Source organism: Limulus polyphemus, unplaced genomic scaffold, assembly GCF_000517525.1.
Source record: "Limulus polyphemus unplaced genomic scaffold, Limulus_polyphemus-2.1.2 Scaffold242, whole genome shotgun sequence".
Taxonomy (NCBI): Eukaryota; Metazoa; Arthropoda; class Merostomata; order Xiphosura; family Limulidae; genus Limulus; species Limulus polyphemus.
In genome coordinates this window covers 781,403-797,181 of record NW_013665852.1, presented here as the reverse complement: position 1 = coordinate 797,181, position 15,779 = coordinate 781,403, and the positions used below count along the sequence as shown (strand labels likewise).

At 32.4% G+C, this 15,779-nt stretch overlaps 1 protein-coding gene across 1 annotated transcript in view; it reads right to left on the bottom strand.

Moving 5' to 3' along the window:
* LOC106478706 (GTP-binding nuclear protein Ran-like) overlaps positions 1–8,789 on the bottom strand; it is a 26,324-nt gene extending 17,535 nt beyond the window's left edge. Inside the window, exons 1-2 of the mRNA XM_013939269.2 lie at positions 8,709–8,789; positions 1,271–1,339 (exon numbers count right to left, since the gene is read on the bottom strand). Of these exons, the coding sequence (XP_013794723.1) occupies positions 1,271–1,324 (54 nt within the window). The 5' untranslated portion in view covers positions 1,325–1,339; positions 8,709–8,789. The remainder of the gene's footprint in view (positions 1–1,270; positions 1,340–8,708) is intronic.
* Positions 8,790–15,779: the final 6,990 nt, after the last annotated feature.

The window sequence follows — 15,779 nt, the reverse complement described above, 5'->3', positions numbered from 1 at the left end:
GTCAACATGGTTCCACTGAGAGAAAATCTTGCCTTATTTTTTTTGTGTAAAAAAAAAAATGATAATATTATATTTAATATTTTCTATATTTAACAATGAGAATAGTAAGACTAGGGGACACAAATATAAATTTTGGCAAGGTGGGAGCCATCTTCAGCTTAGACAGTTTTATTTTTCTAACAGGGTCACTGGACTTTGGAATGGGTTGCCTTTAAATATTGCAGAGGCAGTAAATATAAGTGAGTTTAAGAAACAGCTTCATAAGTATATGAATGAAAAGGGCTGAGTTTAGAATTTCTATTTTACTTTTTAAAATCATTTTAATTTAGTTTTGAGTATGGAACAGCTGAGGTGGACCAATAGGTCCCATGTTGTCCCAAAATATTATGTTATGTTATTATGTACTCCGAGTGAAATTGACATCTAATTGTTCAGAACATAATGTTATACAATATGTCATTTTACAGAGGAACACCTTGACGTTCTATTGGTTATAGGTATTATATAATGAAACTTAACACAGAATTATCAATCAATTCTGAAAGAGAGAATGCGACAGGTGGGATCTGATTTTATAATTGATAACTCTGTACCAAACAAAATTGAAGACTAAAAATTGTGGTTTGTCTAAGCATTAACAATTTTAAAGAGAATAATTTAAATTTAATTTTGTACTTTTTTTTGAGGGGTGGCATACAAAATGGGGATGATAACATGCTAAGAGAAAATGTATCATGTGGGTCACATTAGTGGAAATTCAAGATTTTTTAAAATATTGCCTTGTAGAATTAAAAACTTAAAACTTGTATATTATTAAAATATGGATTATTAGCTAAGATTTTATGCTATTCTAATTGGTGTAACAAACAAAAGTAGTTCAATAATATTTTGAATGTAAGACACTAAAACTTTGTATCATGCACAATAAAGGATACCTGGAATGTTAAGTGTTTTACAGTTACAAGTAATTATAAAATCATCTCTTAAGTTATACAAAAACATGCATTTCACAGCCAGCTTTTAGTCTACTATTCTGAGCTCATTACAGTTAGTGAATGTTTGGGGAGCTATATTGTTATGTAATAATAAACAAATAGTGGTATTACCCATGATGCTAAAGAGAAAAAAACTAATGATGTCCAAGAAACCACGGTGGTCCACTAGGTACATAATTTATGTGTTTGTATAAATACAGATATGTATTTCCTTTTTCTTTTAATACACTATGTATCTTGGTATTTTACAAGATATTTTAAAGATATTGACTTACTTTAAATGTTGGAATGCCATCATCAGTGGGATGATTCTGTTGTGGCTGCTGCATTTTTTCTTATTGAAACTACATACAAAAAAAAAGTGTTTTGTCATTAGTTTACCTAATTGCTACTAAACTCTTTTAGTTATTTAAGTTAACAATAACCAAGAACTTGACAGTTGTTTTCACACAAACTACCTAAAGACAGATGAAAAAAAAAAAAAAGATGTTACTCTATAAGAAAACAGACTACTTTTTCACCATTGTGTCTGATAAAAAAAGAAATAGTAGAAACCTTCCCTCTTCCAAATCTTGAAATTAAATGTCAGTAACAAATTGATAATTTCTGTACCAACTACACACAGATGAGTAATAATATTTTTACTTTTAAAAGATAAGACAGCAAATATGTTTAGAATGATGTTCCATTTCACTAAATATGTTATTATCAACAAAGGATATAGTTCCAAGTAAGTGCATCTTGTGTGATTTAATTTATATGGGTGTCATAATTCAGATTGTTAAAAACCTCAGGTTTCATAATCATACAAGTTTTCTTCACTCACAACACCTGCATTAACAGGCCAGTTTTTGTACTCCATGCCACATGAATTTATCAAGTGTTATCTAAAAATGCTGAGCTCAACCATATGTTAAGTTTATTCATAAAATTACATCATAGTCTAGATTCCATTATTTAGAAAGAGTTAGGAGCTACGATAACCAGCTTGTAAATAATAGTAATACTAGAAATGTGAAAATGAATATTAGATTTAATGAACTTGTTATTTAAAATTATTGCTGTTAGTAGTAAACATATGGAGTATACTTTTAGTTAAAAATCCTTCACTGAATAGGCAATGTAAAGGGCTCATTAAGTTTGGCTTTTTGGTGGGTTGTGGAGGGGCTTAATGAACTAAATACTCTCATTACTCTGTATTTTTGTTGATTCCTTTGCTTCTTGTATAAGCTTAAAAAATTGTATTATCTTGGTGCTGGCAGAAACAACTTTCTTAGTAGTAGTAGTGTTGTTAAGTTATACTTACCTATCACTGTTAGACTAGGATGTACTTACCTCACAACCTAAAAAAATGCTTGAAATTTAGAGATTACAGTACTGGTTCTTAATTTCTAGACTTATGCCTGAAGTAATATGGGTTTAAAAATATTGTGCTGGTTTCTACTTGTAAACTAATTCCTTTAGACTTAGTTTATTTTACTATATTTTTAAATTCAGGGTAAACAATTCTTTATACTGCAAGAGATTTGGTTGGTAGAATTTTTGTTTATATTAATAAAGGAGTAACTGAAGATACATTTGTGGCAATGTGATCACGAAGTTTTTTTTATGGAATTTGTGGATACTCAAGGGCTATCTGTACTAGCCATCCCTTATTTAGAAGTTATAGATTAGGGGGAAGGCAGCTAGTCAATACCAAGCACTGCTAACTCTTTCGGTACTCATTATTAACTCCTTCAACCCCGGGCTCGGTCCTTTAGACCGACCTTGTAACTAATTTTGTGCTTGTTATAGCTTTCCTGCTATACCGTTTAAATTAGTAAGCAAATGTTAATGAAATTTGGCAGTTTATCACTGAACATTACAATACTTTCATACACAAAATATCTAATTTTTTTTATTAAATCTTAAGGTTTGTAAAGCAATGTTTCTCTCATGCCTTTGCTTTCTTTTCACATCTTGGCTATCTATCATGCAAAGTAATTTTCATCTTATCACTAAAAATACTTTTATGCATCAGAAAATTTCAAAATTTCACACGCAAAATCTTTATAATGTCCAAATAGTTATCAAATGTTTCTTAAGAATAAAACTTTATATTTTATCTGTTATTTTCAGCAATTACTTTCTGTACAGGTTCGGTAAATTTGACCGATCTTGCAACCACCATAAAAACATTAAGAAATAAACATAAATTATGCATCTTTCATTCTAGAATGAACACAAATTATAACACAAACACATAAATGTTTAGAATAAATAGCTTAAATTCCCTAACATTATACATTTATTATATTGCCCTTTCACCCGTGCCTGGCTAAATACAGAAGTTACAATGATGCTGCTCATGTTACAGTACGAAATAAAACAAAGGTGACCTTTGGCCCGTACAAAGTAACTTGTCTTGACTTTGTTTTGGCAGACTAGGATTTTGTAAAAAGTCACATTTCAATTATTATATATGTATATAGATTATTGCTATTTTGAAAGAAGTTCTTAAACTTATTTTTCCTAAAACATAGAACAGTAAATAAAGAAGTAAAACAAACAATTATCTCTTCTAGTTACGACCTTTGTACTTGGTTGCTGCCTGAAGTAGGTTGCTAAGCCTTTAAAAATTTTGCACGTAGAGGACATGAAACAAAGTATTTTTTTTAGGTTTTGTATATTCTTTTGAATAACAAAAAATCATAAATTACTACATCAATACCACATAATTCTACTGTAATTTATCAAATGTAATAACTAAGCTGTATTTGGCTCTAAAAAAAATATGAAATTAGAGCAGACTAAAGACACTATCTACCTCATTGAAATCGTGATTTAAAAGAAAATAATGATGCTAGGTAGTTAGAAAGGTTGAGAAAACTACTAGGGGGGACATTCTGAGCTTTCGATTGGTTATTCATGTCATATACAGAAACAAGTGTTTATAAGGGAGCACTTCCAAAATGGAAGGAGGTGAGCGGGGTGCCACTATGTTTGATTTATTATGTTAGCAATATCTTAGCAAATAGAAAAGATAAGACTTTCTTATTTTATAATTCAGCTTGTCAATATCTGTAATTTGACTTCACAAACATCTAATTTGAACCAGTGCTGCACTCAACACAAAAATTGATGTTTATCTGTGTTTTAATATTTACTTTTAAATTAACAAATTGAGTAATGTATAGTTCTAAAATGTGAATTATAATCTACAGTTTGATACCAAACTTTTTGACATAAATTCATGAAATAATAGTTCAATAAAGTTTTGAATGCGAGTCAAACGAGATGACATGGCTTTTCACCTGCGACCCATATCGAAAGGGTTAATGAATATTGGAACCGACCATCACACTATAATATCCCCATGGCTAAAAGGGTGAGCACATTCAATGATAGGATTCGAACCCCCTGACCAAGTTCGGCACCCAAACCACCATGCCAATAATAGGAAGAGTGGATCACTTCTACAAATACAAACCTAAACTGCAGTTTTAAGGATATCCAATGTGATTCAGTGGATCTTGCTCATTAGAAGAAAAATTAAGAGTAGCTTTCAGAATAAGTACTAAATTAGTGGATAAACCATAAGCTGGGATCGGATCTTAATTAAGTTAACATACAGTTAAGATAGTTCCTTGCATGGAAAGAAAATAATACTGTTTCTTATGTACAAAATAGTTTCATCATGGCTTTGAAAACTACAGGTAACAGTAACACTTTTGAAACTGGCTGTTAGCAAGAGGCAATTATGAAATATTTCCAGTAAGAAATTCTCAAATTATCTCTGCAGACAGTTTCTTGTAGTACAGTGCTCAGAAAAATTAGAACCACAACTGATCACAGAACTGACCAGGTGCAAAAGATCAGGATGTTATTAATAAAGTAAAATTTTTATAGCAGGAACAGAAAAAAAAAATCCCCCTTCAGAGCATATTGGACCAAATATTATTAGAAACACTTCAGAAGTTGATTAGCAAATACAAGGAACTACTGCAGAGTTTTGACATCCAAAAACAGCTCAATTCTTTAAAGAATTCTTCCTCACATACAGTAGGAATGAAAATAGGGGGACAAGATTTCAACAAGACTACAGGAAAGTAAATCATCATGCTGACTTGATTTGGATAGATTTATGAGTAGAGAAGAGCCATTTGATAATAACACAGTCTCTGTTTATATGGGGAAAGCAATAAATGATGAAATAGAGATGTGTTAGAGGACAGGATGGTTTTTAAGATGCATTAGGAAACAAGGTGTTTTTGTTTTAAGATGAGTTTGATGACTACGTTTCTTGATTTGTTTTTTAGAGCAAAGCTATATACCTGCTGTATCCACTGTGAAGAATCAAACCCCAGATTTTATTGTTGTAAGTCTGTAGACTTTCTGCTATCTCACAAAGAATGTTTCTTAAGATGTATTAGAGGAAAGGGTGGTTTGTGATTAAGATGTGTTAGAATATAGAGTGATTTTTGAATCAATTTATTTAAATTAAAATTTTCTTTATTGTTCTATATGTTTTACATATTGTAGAGGCTATATAAACTAAGGATGGGAAATTAATTAAACTGCTTACAAGAGATGCAATATCTCTGACATTAGTAATAACGTAGCATGTGTACAAGTTATGCAAAAGATGCTTATTGCAAGTTTTATAAAACTTCTGATCAGATTGGATTGGTTACACTGTTAATAAAAGTAGGCTTATTGGCATCAGACATCAATTTTGGTCAAATCAATACTGCTCACACAAGAGGACAGAAGTTAGATATTGCAGATTGTTTTAAACTGAGCATGCTAGAGGACCTACCAATGTTTTATTACACATTTATGGTTTTAGTTCTGAGGATATGAATAAATATATTATTGTGCAAGTTATTTTGGTACCAGTGACTTTAATACTACCAGGAATACCTTTGATCTTTATTTTGAGACCATAGGTTCATAAAGTAGCTGAGGCAATTATGTTGTTTTGGGTGCTCACCAATTAGATTTATTATGGTGGTAATAATTAATTTTTTTTTCAAATTCACCTAAAATCAAAAATACAAAGAAAGTTATTTTCTTGAAGACGTAATAATAATCAGAGTTAACTTGTCAACCATTAACACTATGCTTGTCCATTTGAAAAATCCAACAGTAATCACATATGTAATCACTGGTTGTACAAGCCAAAAGTGAGTCAAATATCCAAGCCAATCATGAACATACTCATTGGATCAGCTACTTGTTCTCAGGTGTAAACAAGTGCCATGTCCCTGATTTTAGAATGGCCAACTTCCAGAAACTGCTGAGCTTGATTAATGAAACTAATTGGAAAACCAACTTAAAATGGAAGTGTTTATGATGCTTGGAACTTCCTTACTAGATCTATTAAATTCACTTATTAAGAAAGATTGTATTCATTATTAAGTTTATTTGTTCAAACCTCAGACCAAATGTAGGATGAAAAGAAATAGAGAACTTTAAATAAATGATACAGTTTAAGAACATTCTTTGGAAACTGCTTCCTTCATGTACATTTTGTAGTCTTGTTCAGTATACTAATCTGAAAGATAAATATTAATGCTGTGTGGAATGTGAGCTGAATGCTTGAATGTGGTGTAATGAGCAAATAGGGTTATGGGATCTACCTACAGAAAGTTTAAGTTCATCACTTTGAAGAAAACTTGGACAAGTCTTCACTTGAAATTTGAGGGAAAAGGGACCCCTCAACTCATCCAGGTTATTCAATTAATTTCATCAAACACTCGTACGTCTGTATCAAGCCTAGACTCCCCAGACACTCATAAACCTCTTTCTTGAACTCTCCAAATCCTGTTGCTTTTAACATGTCTGAAGGCAATTTTCTATTCAAAAAAATAAAATTGTCTAATTTGCAGATGACATCTATACTACCAGGTCTTAACTCTTGGTGTTCATTTCAAAATATGTTCACTTATTATAGAAATACTTGAAGAAAAACCAAAACCAAAAAAATCGATGGCCTACCAAAACAATTCCTGGTTTGAAACCTTTAAGCTATAAAAAAGCTGGGAGAACAAAAGAATTTATTGTTATTATGTTACACATAACAACACGAGAGACCATACCACTCATTATAACACAGTGGAAGTGCCCAACAATATATTTCAAATACTTTGTTATACAGCAAAAGTAGGTGTATTACACCCTAACTAACTGCAAACCAAAGCAAGCTACCTACTTAAATCAAAACTAAAAATCAGCTTGGTAATGAAAATAGCTAACTTAATCATCAATGTGATTTTCTTACTGTTGTATTTAAATATTATAATGTATTATTTTATTAGTGGTTAATGACCATAAATCCAATAATATCTGTTGAGGTTTTACCAGCTTAGGAAAGTATGGTTACTTCTAGATCCATATGTTAAGTTAAAAATACAAAACAAAAACAATAACAAAAATTACAAATAAAACCAGATATACACAAACTATGTAATAACTAATATTAAAGAACTAATTCAGCATACCTCACTTAAATTACAAAACACAAAAGTATATGTTAGTTTCAAGTACTGCCTTAGAATCAATGTTTAAAGTTACACAGGTTACAGGGCTTGAACAGTTTGACACTGAAATGTCTCATTACAATGTTAAAGTATTGTAAGAGATATAAATGCATCACAAAATTCTTAACAGATGTCATAAAGTGGTCTATGGAAAATATACCCATGTTACAATGGTTGTTCTGCAGTAAGAAAAACAAGTAAAAATAAAAATACAGATAGTCGGAGCAGGAAAGTCACTAAGCATGCAATACATTCTTGCACAGAAATGGTAAAATTGTGAAATATCATAACATGGTTTTATAAATCATACAGTAATTCTTAAGTTAAACTACAGTACATTAACATTTGGTGTTTTACTTCTTAAGCTGGTAGTCAATTCTCTATAATAAAACCAGTCACAAATGGATACAATACACAAGATAATGTAATTTGGTTAGTTTTCTTACTGATAATTCTGTTATTGCTAAGATTATATACTGGATGTTGTTGGAAAGTTTCTCCCATGTTCTATTAGTTTTTTTTGTTACATGAGGTTTAACTATTAAATTTAAATGGTTAATGGTGTGGCCCATGAAACAAAAAAAAAGATTAATGCTATCTTGCAGCCATGTAATACTGAAAAAAAAAAAGACTATTAACTTATAGTAAACATATTCCACTACATCTTGAAATCACCGAATTAGCAAGTTTTAAACACCAAATACCTATTACTAGTACATTCCAAAACTTTCAATGAGAGTTGCAAGTTGTAGAACACTAATAATTGTAATACAAAAATAATTAGTAAATTACTGAACCTAGATTATGAGAAACGACAAAATACACGTATGAAATAATGAAGCCAAATTTTTCTTTTGTTATCCCTCAGTACTAACAAATGTTTTGAATTTTTAATTATATTTGAAACTTGCGATTTCCAAATATTAAATTTAAATGACTAGAAGTAGAATGGATAAATTTTTAATATTTTGTCTTAATGCTGATTGTTCATTTCGAATACTAAAAGACAATTACATTATCTTAAGCCTAATGAATTAACTTAATATTTTATAAAAAAAATAACACCAAAGGACCATAAAATATCTTTCAAAATCTGTTGGAAAATATATTACATTAATACAGAACAATATAGCTTCGTTAATTTTTTCAAAAACAATGAAGATCGTTTGGATTTGTAGGTAAAGACACTCACCCCTCAATTTTCCTGCACAACCACTACGTCGGAAATATACCGCAACCTTAGTTATGTATAGATTTAAACACATGACTTGCGTCGTTTTGAAAGAATTTGGCGCGATTAAAACCTACTAGCACTACTTTATTTTCGAAAAAACTTAATGAAATTTTTGCTCACTTAGAATTATCATAAAATACAATGAAAAATAGGGAATAAATAATTCACGACAATTCGATAAATTAAACAGTAACTTTATTTTAACAATATTGCGCTAAATCTGCGTTCAATGACGTCACAAAAATCGTTTCCTTAGAAGTATCTGGATATTACACATTACAGTTCAGACAGGTTAGGACAGTTCCTTCCGTATTACAATTCTGTCACTGATAAGAATAAAGTATATAGATATATGAGAGTGAGAGAGAGAGACTTCAATCAGAATCGTAAATAAAGGTTGTTTGATTGACCCTTCAACTGCCGTTGACATCGTATGATACAAGCATTTTACGCGCAACATTTTTAATTGCCAGCTTTCGCAAGCCGCAAACGAAGGGTTAAATTAAACGATAAAAGAGAAATATTCTGTTTTAACACATCTCTCTTACATTTTGATATCAAGACAGACCGTATTGTGTGGTGCGGCCCAATAAAAAACATGCAGGACATACTGTGGGTTATTAACAGGGGTGATAGTTTAGCGATTTTCCACTCTCTGTAGCTCGGACTGTTGTAATCCAAACTTTCACATATTTTCAGTGGATGTGTTCTACTGGATCTTTACTTAACATATCAAATTTCAAGGCAGTCAAATAAGAAATGCATGAGATATCCACTTTTGATTGAATTTTTTCCTATTTTATTCTTTGCACCGAAAGTACGGAAACGTTATTTGATAGAAAAGCACACTTAACTTTTATGGTGTTACGTCTCTGGTCGTTTGTTAATTTTTCCGTAGAAACTCTTTCCGAGAAACTTTAGCGATACAAATACTTTCTTCAATAAAACTAGTTTATTCTTTCACAACTCAACTTTGCAATACACTTAATTTCCACAGTCACTTTAACTTAAACACACGTTATAATTCACAACGATTCGCCAACTTTTCTTACGGTCACTACCACGCTTGACTCAATTGTCTGTCTGCAATTCTACTCTCTGATTAATTAATTTCGCTTTGGCGCACTTATTTACAAAAATAGAGGACACGTAGAAAAAACCAAAGTTGCCACAAACAGACATGATCCTTCTAGAATATCATGACGTGTTACTAGCGTCACGTGACTTCCGCTGTCGTAACAATGGATTTTTTTTAAAAATCTGTTACACTGATAGACTTTACAGTCTACAATTAGGTATAAATTTTGGTCTAAATCTTAGCCACATGTGCAAAGTTATTCAACAAAAACCGTTCACATTTAACCAAAATTTTTGTGCAAGACTACGCAAAAAGCCACGTGAGCTATCGCTCTAACATTTTTAATACAGCTTCACCTAAGAGTAAAAGTGGACCATTATTAGTTTTATCCATTTGGATTAAAGACAGCCGATGTAGAGTAGCAAAACTAATGTGTGAAAGACGTGCAGATACATAAGCAGTAGTTAGGCCAAGTAAGCTAGATTACCAATTGCTAGCTCAAGTTTCTAAAGAATCATACGGGTGGACGGTTATTATTCATTATTAATTGCCAACTTTTCAGCACAAATTTCTAAATTTTATGGAATTCTCATAATTAAAGAGCATTTAGCGTCACGTGATATTAACTTAAGCAATTACCGTGAGTAATGATGCTTGATATGTCTGTACTGAGTGCATGCGGGTGATGACAAGAAATTGTTAATGTAGATTCCATGGCGTTACTACAAAGTAAGTTATTAACACTGTTTTAGAGAGGAAAATTAGCACCATATATTTTTTAAAATCTGGTTGGTTCTGTAAAGTATAGTTCTGAATAATAGGGTTGCAATCCTAAAGCTAATGTGGGTTACTATCGACTGTCATTTTCTTACTTGCTGTGGTTTGTGGTGTGTATTGACAACAAGTCATGATATCTAATCAAAAACATCTTAGTTGTGAAAAAAGTTGAAGCCAAAAAAAAAAAAAAGGATTGAGCATATGACTTAAAGGAATGAAATCAAAATTGGTGGCCAAACTTGTAGCTACACTTATAGCATTGACAAAAATTTTACAGCAAATATTCATTCATTAGTTAGCTAGGCCGCGTATTTTGTTTTACCTATCATCTGCCCCAGTGGAACAAAAACTTCAGTCCAGTTAACTAATGAATGAATGCCAAAAGAAATCACGCCATACACTTTGGAGCCATGGATTTATTATAAAGGTGACAATGAAATCTAACTATTTAGTCAAACAAAAATAGTTCAAGAGCTAGTTGTGGATGCTGTTGACTAGTTGCCTTTATCTGGTCTACCAGTTCACAATTATGGACAACTAGCACACATAGCTCATGAATATCTGAAAAAAAACAAATGTTTCCAATTTTATGTGGATTTTAGTATATTTCTTTCATTTTCTTCATTTGGGCTTCTCCTCATCTTCTGTGGACTTTGGTATATCTGCATCCTTTTCTTGGTTTGAAGCTTCTCATCTTTTGTGGACTTTGGTATATCTGCCTCCTCTTCACGGTCTGAGGCTTCTTCTCATATTGGTATATCTCCCTCCTTTTCTTGGTTATGTTTCCTCCTCCTCTTCTGTAGACATGGTATTTCTGCTTTTGTTTCTTTGTTTGTATTTTCTCCTCATCTTCTGCGGTCTTTTATATATATATCCCATTTATTGGAGAAATCACCTCAATTTCTGGGTCTTTATTATATTTTCTTTTTTTATTTTGACTTTTCAATTTCTGTGTGTGTGTTGTTTTTTTGTTTTTTTTTGTATACCTGCTTTCTTTTCTTCTTTTATGGCTGCTCCTCACATTTTTTCATCTTTGGGGTAACTGCTCCAGTGAATATCCTATAGCTTTTCAATCATTGCAGAACGGCAGCTCAAGAATCCAGTTTTGAAAAGGAAGTAGGTTAAAATGGATAGGAAGGATTATATACCTATAAAGAAGCAAAAACTAAATAAAGTGTTCACTATAATCAATCCTGTGATACTGAGGAAATTTAATTCTAAAACACAACTGAAGTTGAAGTAAAATACTTTCAACCTCTAGTAACTTAAGAGTTTTGCTCCCAGTAATTAATTTTAACATGAACCAGGTTCTAATTTTATCACTGACAATTAAATAAAGCCTGAAATATGTATTTAGAAACCGATTGCATGTAATGCTGATCTAGTGGAATTTTAACACTTTTTCTTTTCCTTGAAAGTAAAAAGGTTCTGATGTTTTTATCATTGTAAACCTTACTGGGTAATGGTGAATCGTAAATAACTATTTTTTATCATAATTTGCAAAAACTAAATCAAACGTGCAAATGCGTCTAAAGATGCTTTAATAAACACTTTACCCTGATCTAATTTCTTGTTGATGTACAGTTTTCTGTTTTTATAGAACTCTCAACATCTCTAACATTTCCTTAGTTTAGAAATATGTATGATTTAAAGGATAATAACAGGAACTGGCACTGGACAACCTTTTTTTTATAATCTCATAATACATTTCTCGGTTTTCGTTCTTATAAAAATTTGAAGAAAAAAAACAATATGGAAACTACATACAAAAATCAGCAGGAAGCACTTACTGCATGTAACAGCTCTTCCACGAACAGTATAGAATAATATCCCTGTTAATGTGGTGCTTTGTGACTAGTTGCCATCCAGTCAATCAGACAGTGCCACACCGACTCTAGAAATATAATCATCTATACCACTTCTCAGTATGTTTTAAAGAAGCATAACCTCCAGGACGGATATGCCTTATGAAAAGTATACAGGATGAGAAAAAAATTTTGATTTCCCTTATTGCTGTGAAGTAAATGTGGAATATTGTGTGTGACATAGGGGACTTAGACATATTGATATCCATTTGTGATCATGCTATAAAGGTGAAATTAAGGTCATACAAAATATATTACTGAAACTATCGATTTGAGGTAAAATGTGTTGGTGTAAAATGTATAGAGAACAACGACATTACTTCAGAAAAGTTGTTTGTTTAATCAGTTTGCTATCCTGAGATCATCGGGAAATGACAACAAAGAATGCATGTCAGGTAACAAATGACCCCCAATATGCCTAAATACCCTATATTTTCTACTTACTTCACACCAGTTGGGAAAATCAAGACTTTTGATTCACCTGGTATATCAACTACCACACTGAATAGATAGGGTTATTTCATATGACAGATTGAAGCTAAACTGCATGTGTTAATGGGGGGCTGTATGCAAGAAGTTTTACAGATTCAGAAAATGTGTACTGTTAATAACAAACCCAGTTAAAGAAGAATATTCAATATTTCGACGAGTTATCTTAATCATCTCAGGGCATGTTCCCTTTAAGACAGGATGTGTCCAAGTAAAGATCTGGCCAATAAAGTAATTGAAGTCACATTGTAGGCAGTGAGAAAAAATTTGGCTCAGTGCAGCCTGAGCGCACGTATAGTTGCGTGGAACCTTTGATGTGAAGAGGCAACCAAACAAAGACGCTGAAATTGGCAGTGTAAATTAAATAGTGGGATGTGTATGCCCGACAGAGAGTGATGTTACCAATGAGACCAAGTTTGAATTGTTCAGTAATTATCAACGGCAGCATAATCAAAGATGAAAATGGGGAATTACCAGTCCCAAAGTACAACTGCCACATAAAACATAGGAATGAATTTATGTATCTTTGAGGTAGAATTTCCTCAAGTGGTGTTAGAGATTTAGTAAAAAGTGATGAAACACTGATACCAGAGAAGTACAGACAGATCCTACTACACTGTGGCATTCCATTGGACACTTATCTAAATCCCCAGTGGAACTGTAGGATATGCTACATTGTAGTTGAAGGAACATTCCATGCACTTCCAGCGAATTCTATGACAGTGTGCTGATCAGTCGTCTTGCTCTAAAGGAAGCAACTTTACATACCAAATACTGACCTATGTTGTTACATATTTGTATGCTGTCATTGTGTTTCAACTTACTGTAAGTCCATAGACCTATTTAAGCGTATGTGTTTGCATGAAACGAATCTTTCTCCCGTGACTATGTTTCTCAATGTTTCTATTACTATGCACCCCTGATTTTTCTATATATAAGATATTTTTCACTGAATAATAAACTATGAACTGCACCTGCTCAGTACTTTTTCTGGTGTGTTGCTTTCAAAAATTATATTCCAGTTGTACAATTCGTTTATTGATAAGCCCAAAGTGAAGAGGATGACATGAACCACTTGGTTTCTGTGAAAGTGGAGGTTCACCAGAGTGTCTTGGGGAAATTGTTTTAAAGAGGTAAGATTTCTTGTTTTGTATTCAGCTATGTGATTTTAAGTTCAGGTTAATATATTCACGCATGCAATATATCTTTAGATACGTGGTTCATGTCCATACAGTGCCCATTGTGATGCCACGTAGTGTCTGCTATGGTGATTAAATACTAGAAGGATTAATATAAGATTTAAAAAATATATATTCCCTTATTTTGATAATATAAACTTTATAACAGCAGAGGTCAGGGTGTCGCTGTTCTCAATTTCTAATTCTACAATATTTACACATATTTGCAATTTAACCCTAAAATTACTCCCGGGGTTCAACCTCATAGACTTTCTGAACTACTTATGAACCCAATTTCTTAAGAATTCGTGAATTATTGGTTACAATTTCTCTAACTTGTGGCACACCTGTACACCTTGCTGAGCCTGGGATATTGCCCATGCTACCCTTCTTTCTTCTTCCTTAATTCCTCTGTTACCATTTTTCTACATTCATTCATACTACCTTTCGAAAACCACTACTGACTTTCTCAACATAAACCTCTTCTATCCATTTCTACAATATTCTTCATTGTTAGCCTACTTTCTACATCTGTCCCTATGTCCCACTTTCTGCCTGTGTTTAGGTCAGGGCAAAATTCCCTGATGGCCTTATCCTTTGATTCCTTCAACATCATGAGAAGCCTACTCTTATAAAATTTGTATTCTCTCACTAATGATGGAATTGAAAGTGTCAACACAAAGGTACCTGCATAAAGTGCATTGGAGTTAAACCTCCTAAGGACCCCAATCAATTTCCTAAGCTTCACATTAATCTTTCTTTCCACAGCCTCAACAGAGAATAAAGGTATATCATAAACCTGAAGAGGCCACAAAATCATTGGTAGGAGACCCAATTGAAAACACCACACCTTAAACTTTCTAGGTAGGCCACATTATTCAATATAATATAATCTTTAACACAGTTGATTCTGAACTATTTTCCCCTAAACCTATATGAGAGGGGCAGAGAATTGCATCTACCCAAACTCTAACAGGTTGTTCAGACACAGTTGAAACCTTTTTGCCATCTATGACGAACTTATATAGAATGGTCTAGCCCTTCCTATTGGCCAAGCTTCTACTTTTCTTAGGCTTAAGTTTCATGTGACACCATCTTATAAGCTCATCAAATCCTGTTAAATCAACCTCTGTCTTACATGCAGATATGATAGTGATATAATTCATGAATGCTCTCAGTGATGGTAGTTCTTGATTTACCCCACTTGGTATCCCAGAAGTATATTGGTTTACCCCTTTGATCACCATCTTCATAACCAAAACAAAGAGTAGTGATGAAATCACACATCCCATAGGTATACTTATTTCCAGTGGTTGCCAAGCAGTGGTGAATTGCTTAGTGGTAAATCTCATGAAGAATTTGTGATAATACTGAGCTACAATTTCTCGAAGTTTACCAGGTAACAAATATGTTCCAAAGTCAAATCAATCACCTTATTGTATACTGAGTCATAATATTTCACTAGATCTAACATTTAAATCGTCCTTCTTTTTTTGGCATCTTGGATTGCTGCTCAAATCATGATGACGTGATCAAGACACCCTTGGAAAGCCGGGGACTCCTGCCTTATGTGTTTATGTACCCATTTTCAAATAGTAATATAGTCAATCTATTAGAAAGTACAGTGACATACATCTTACCC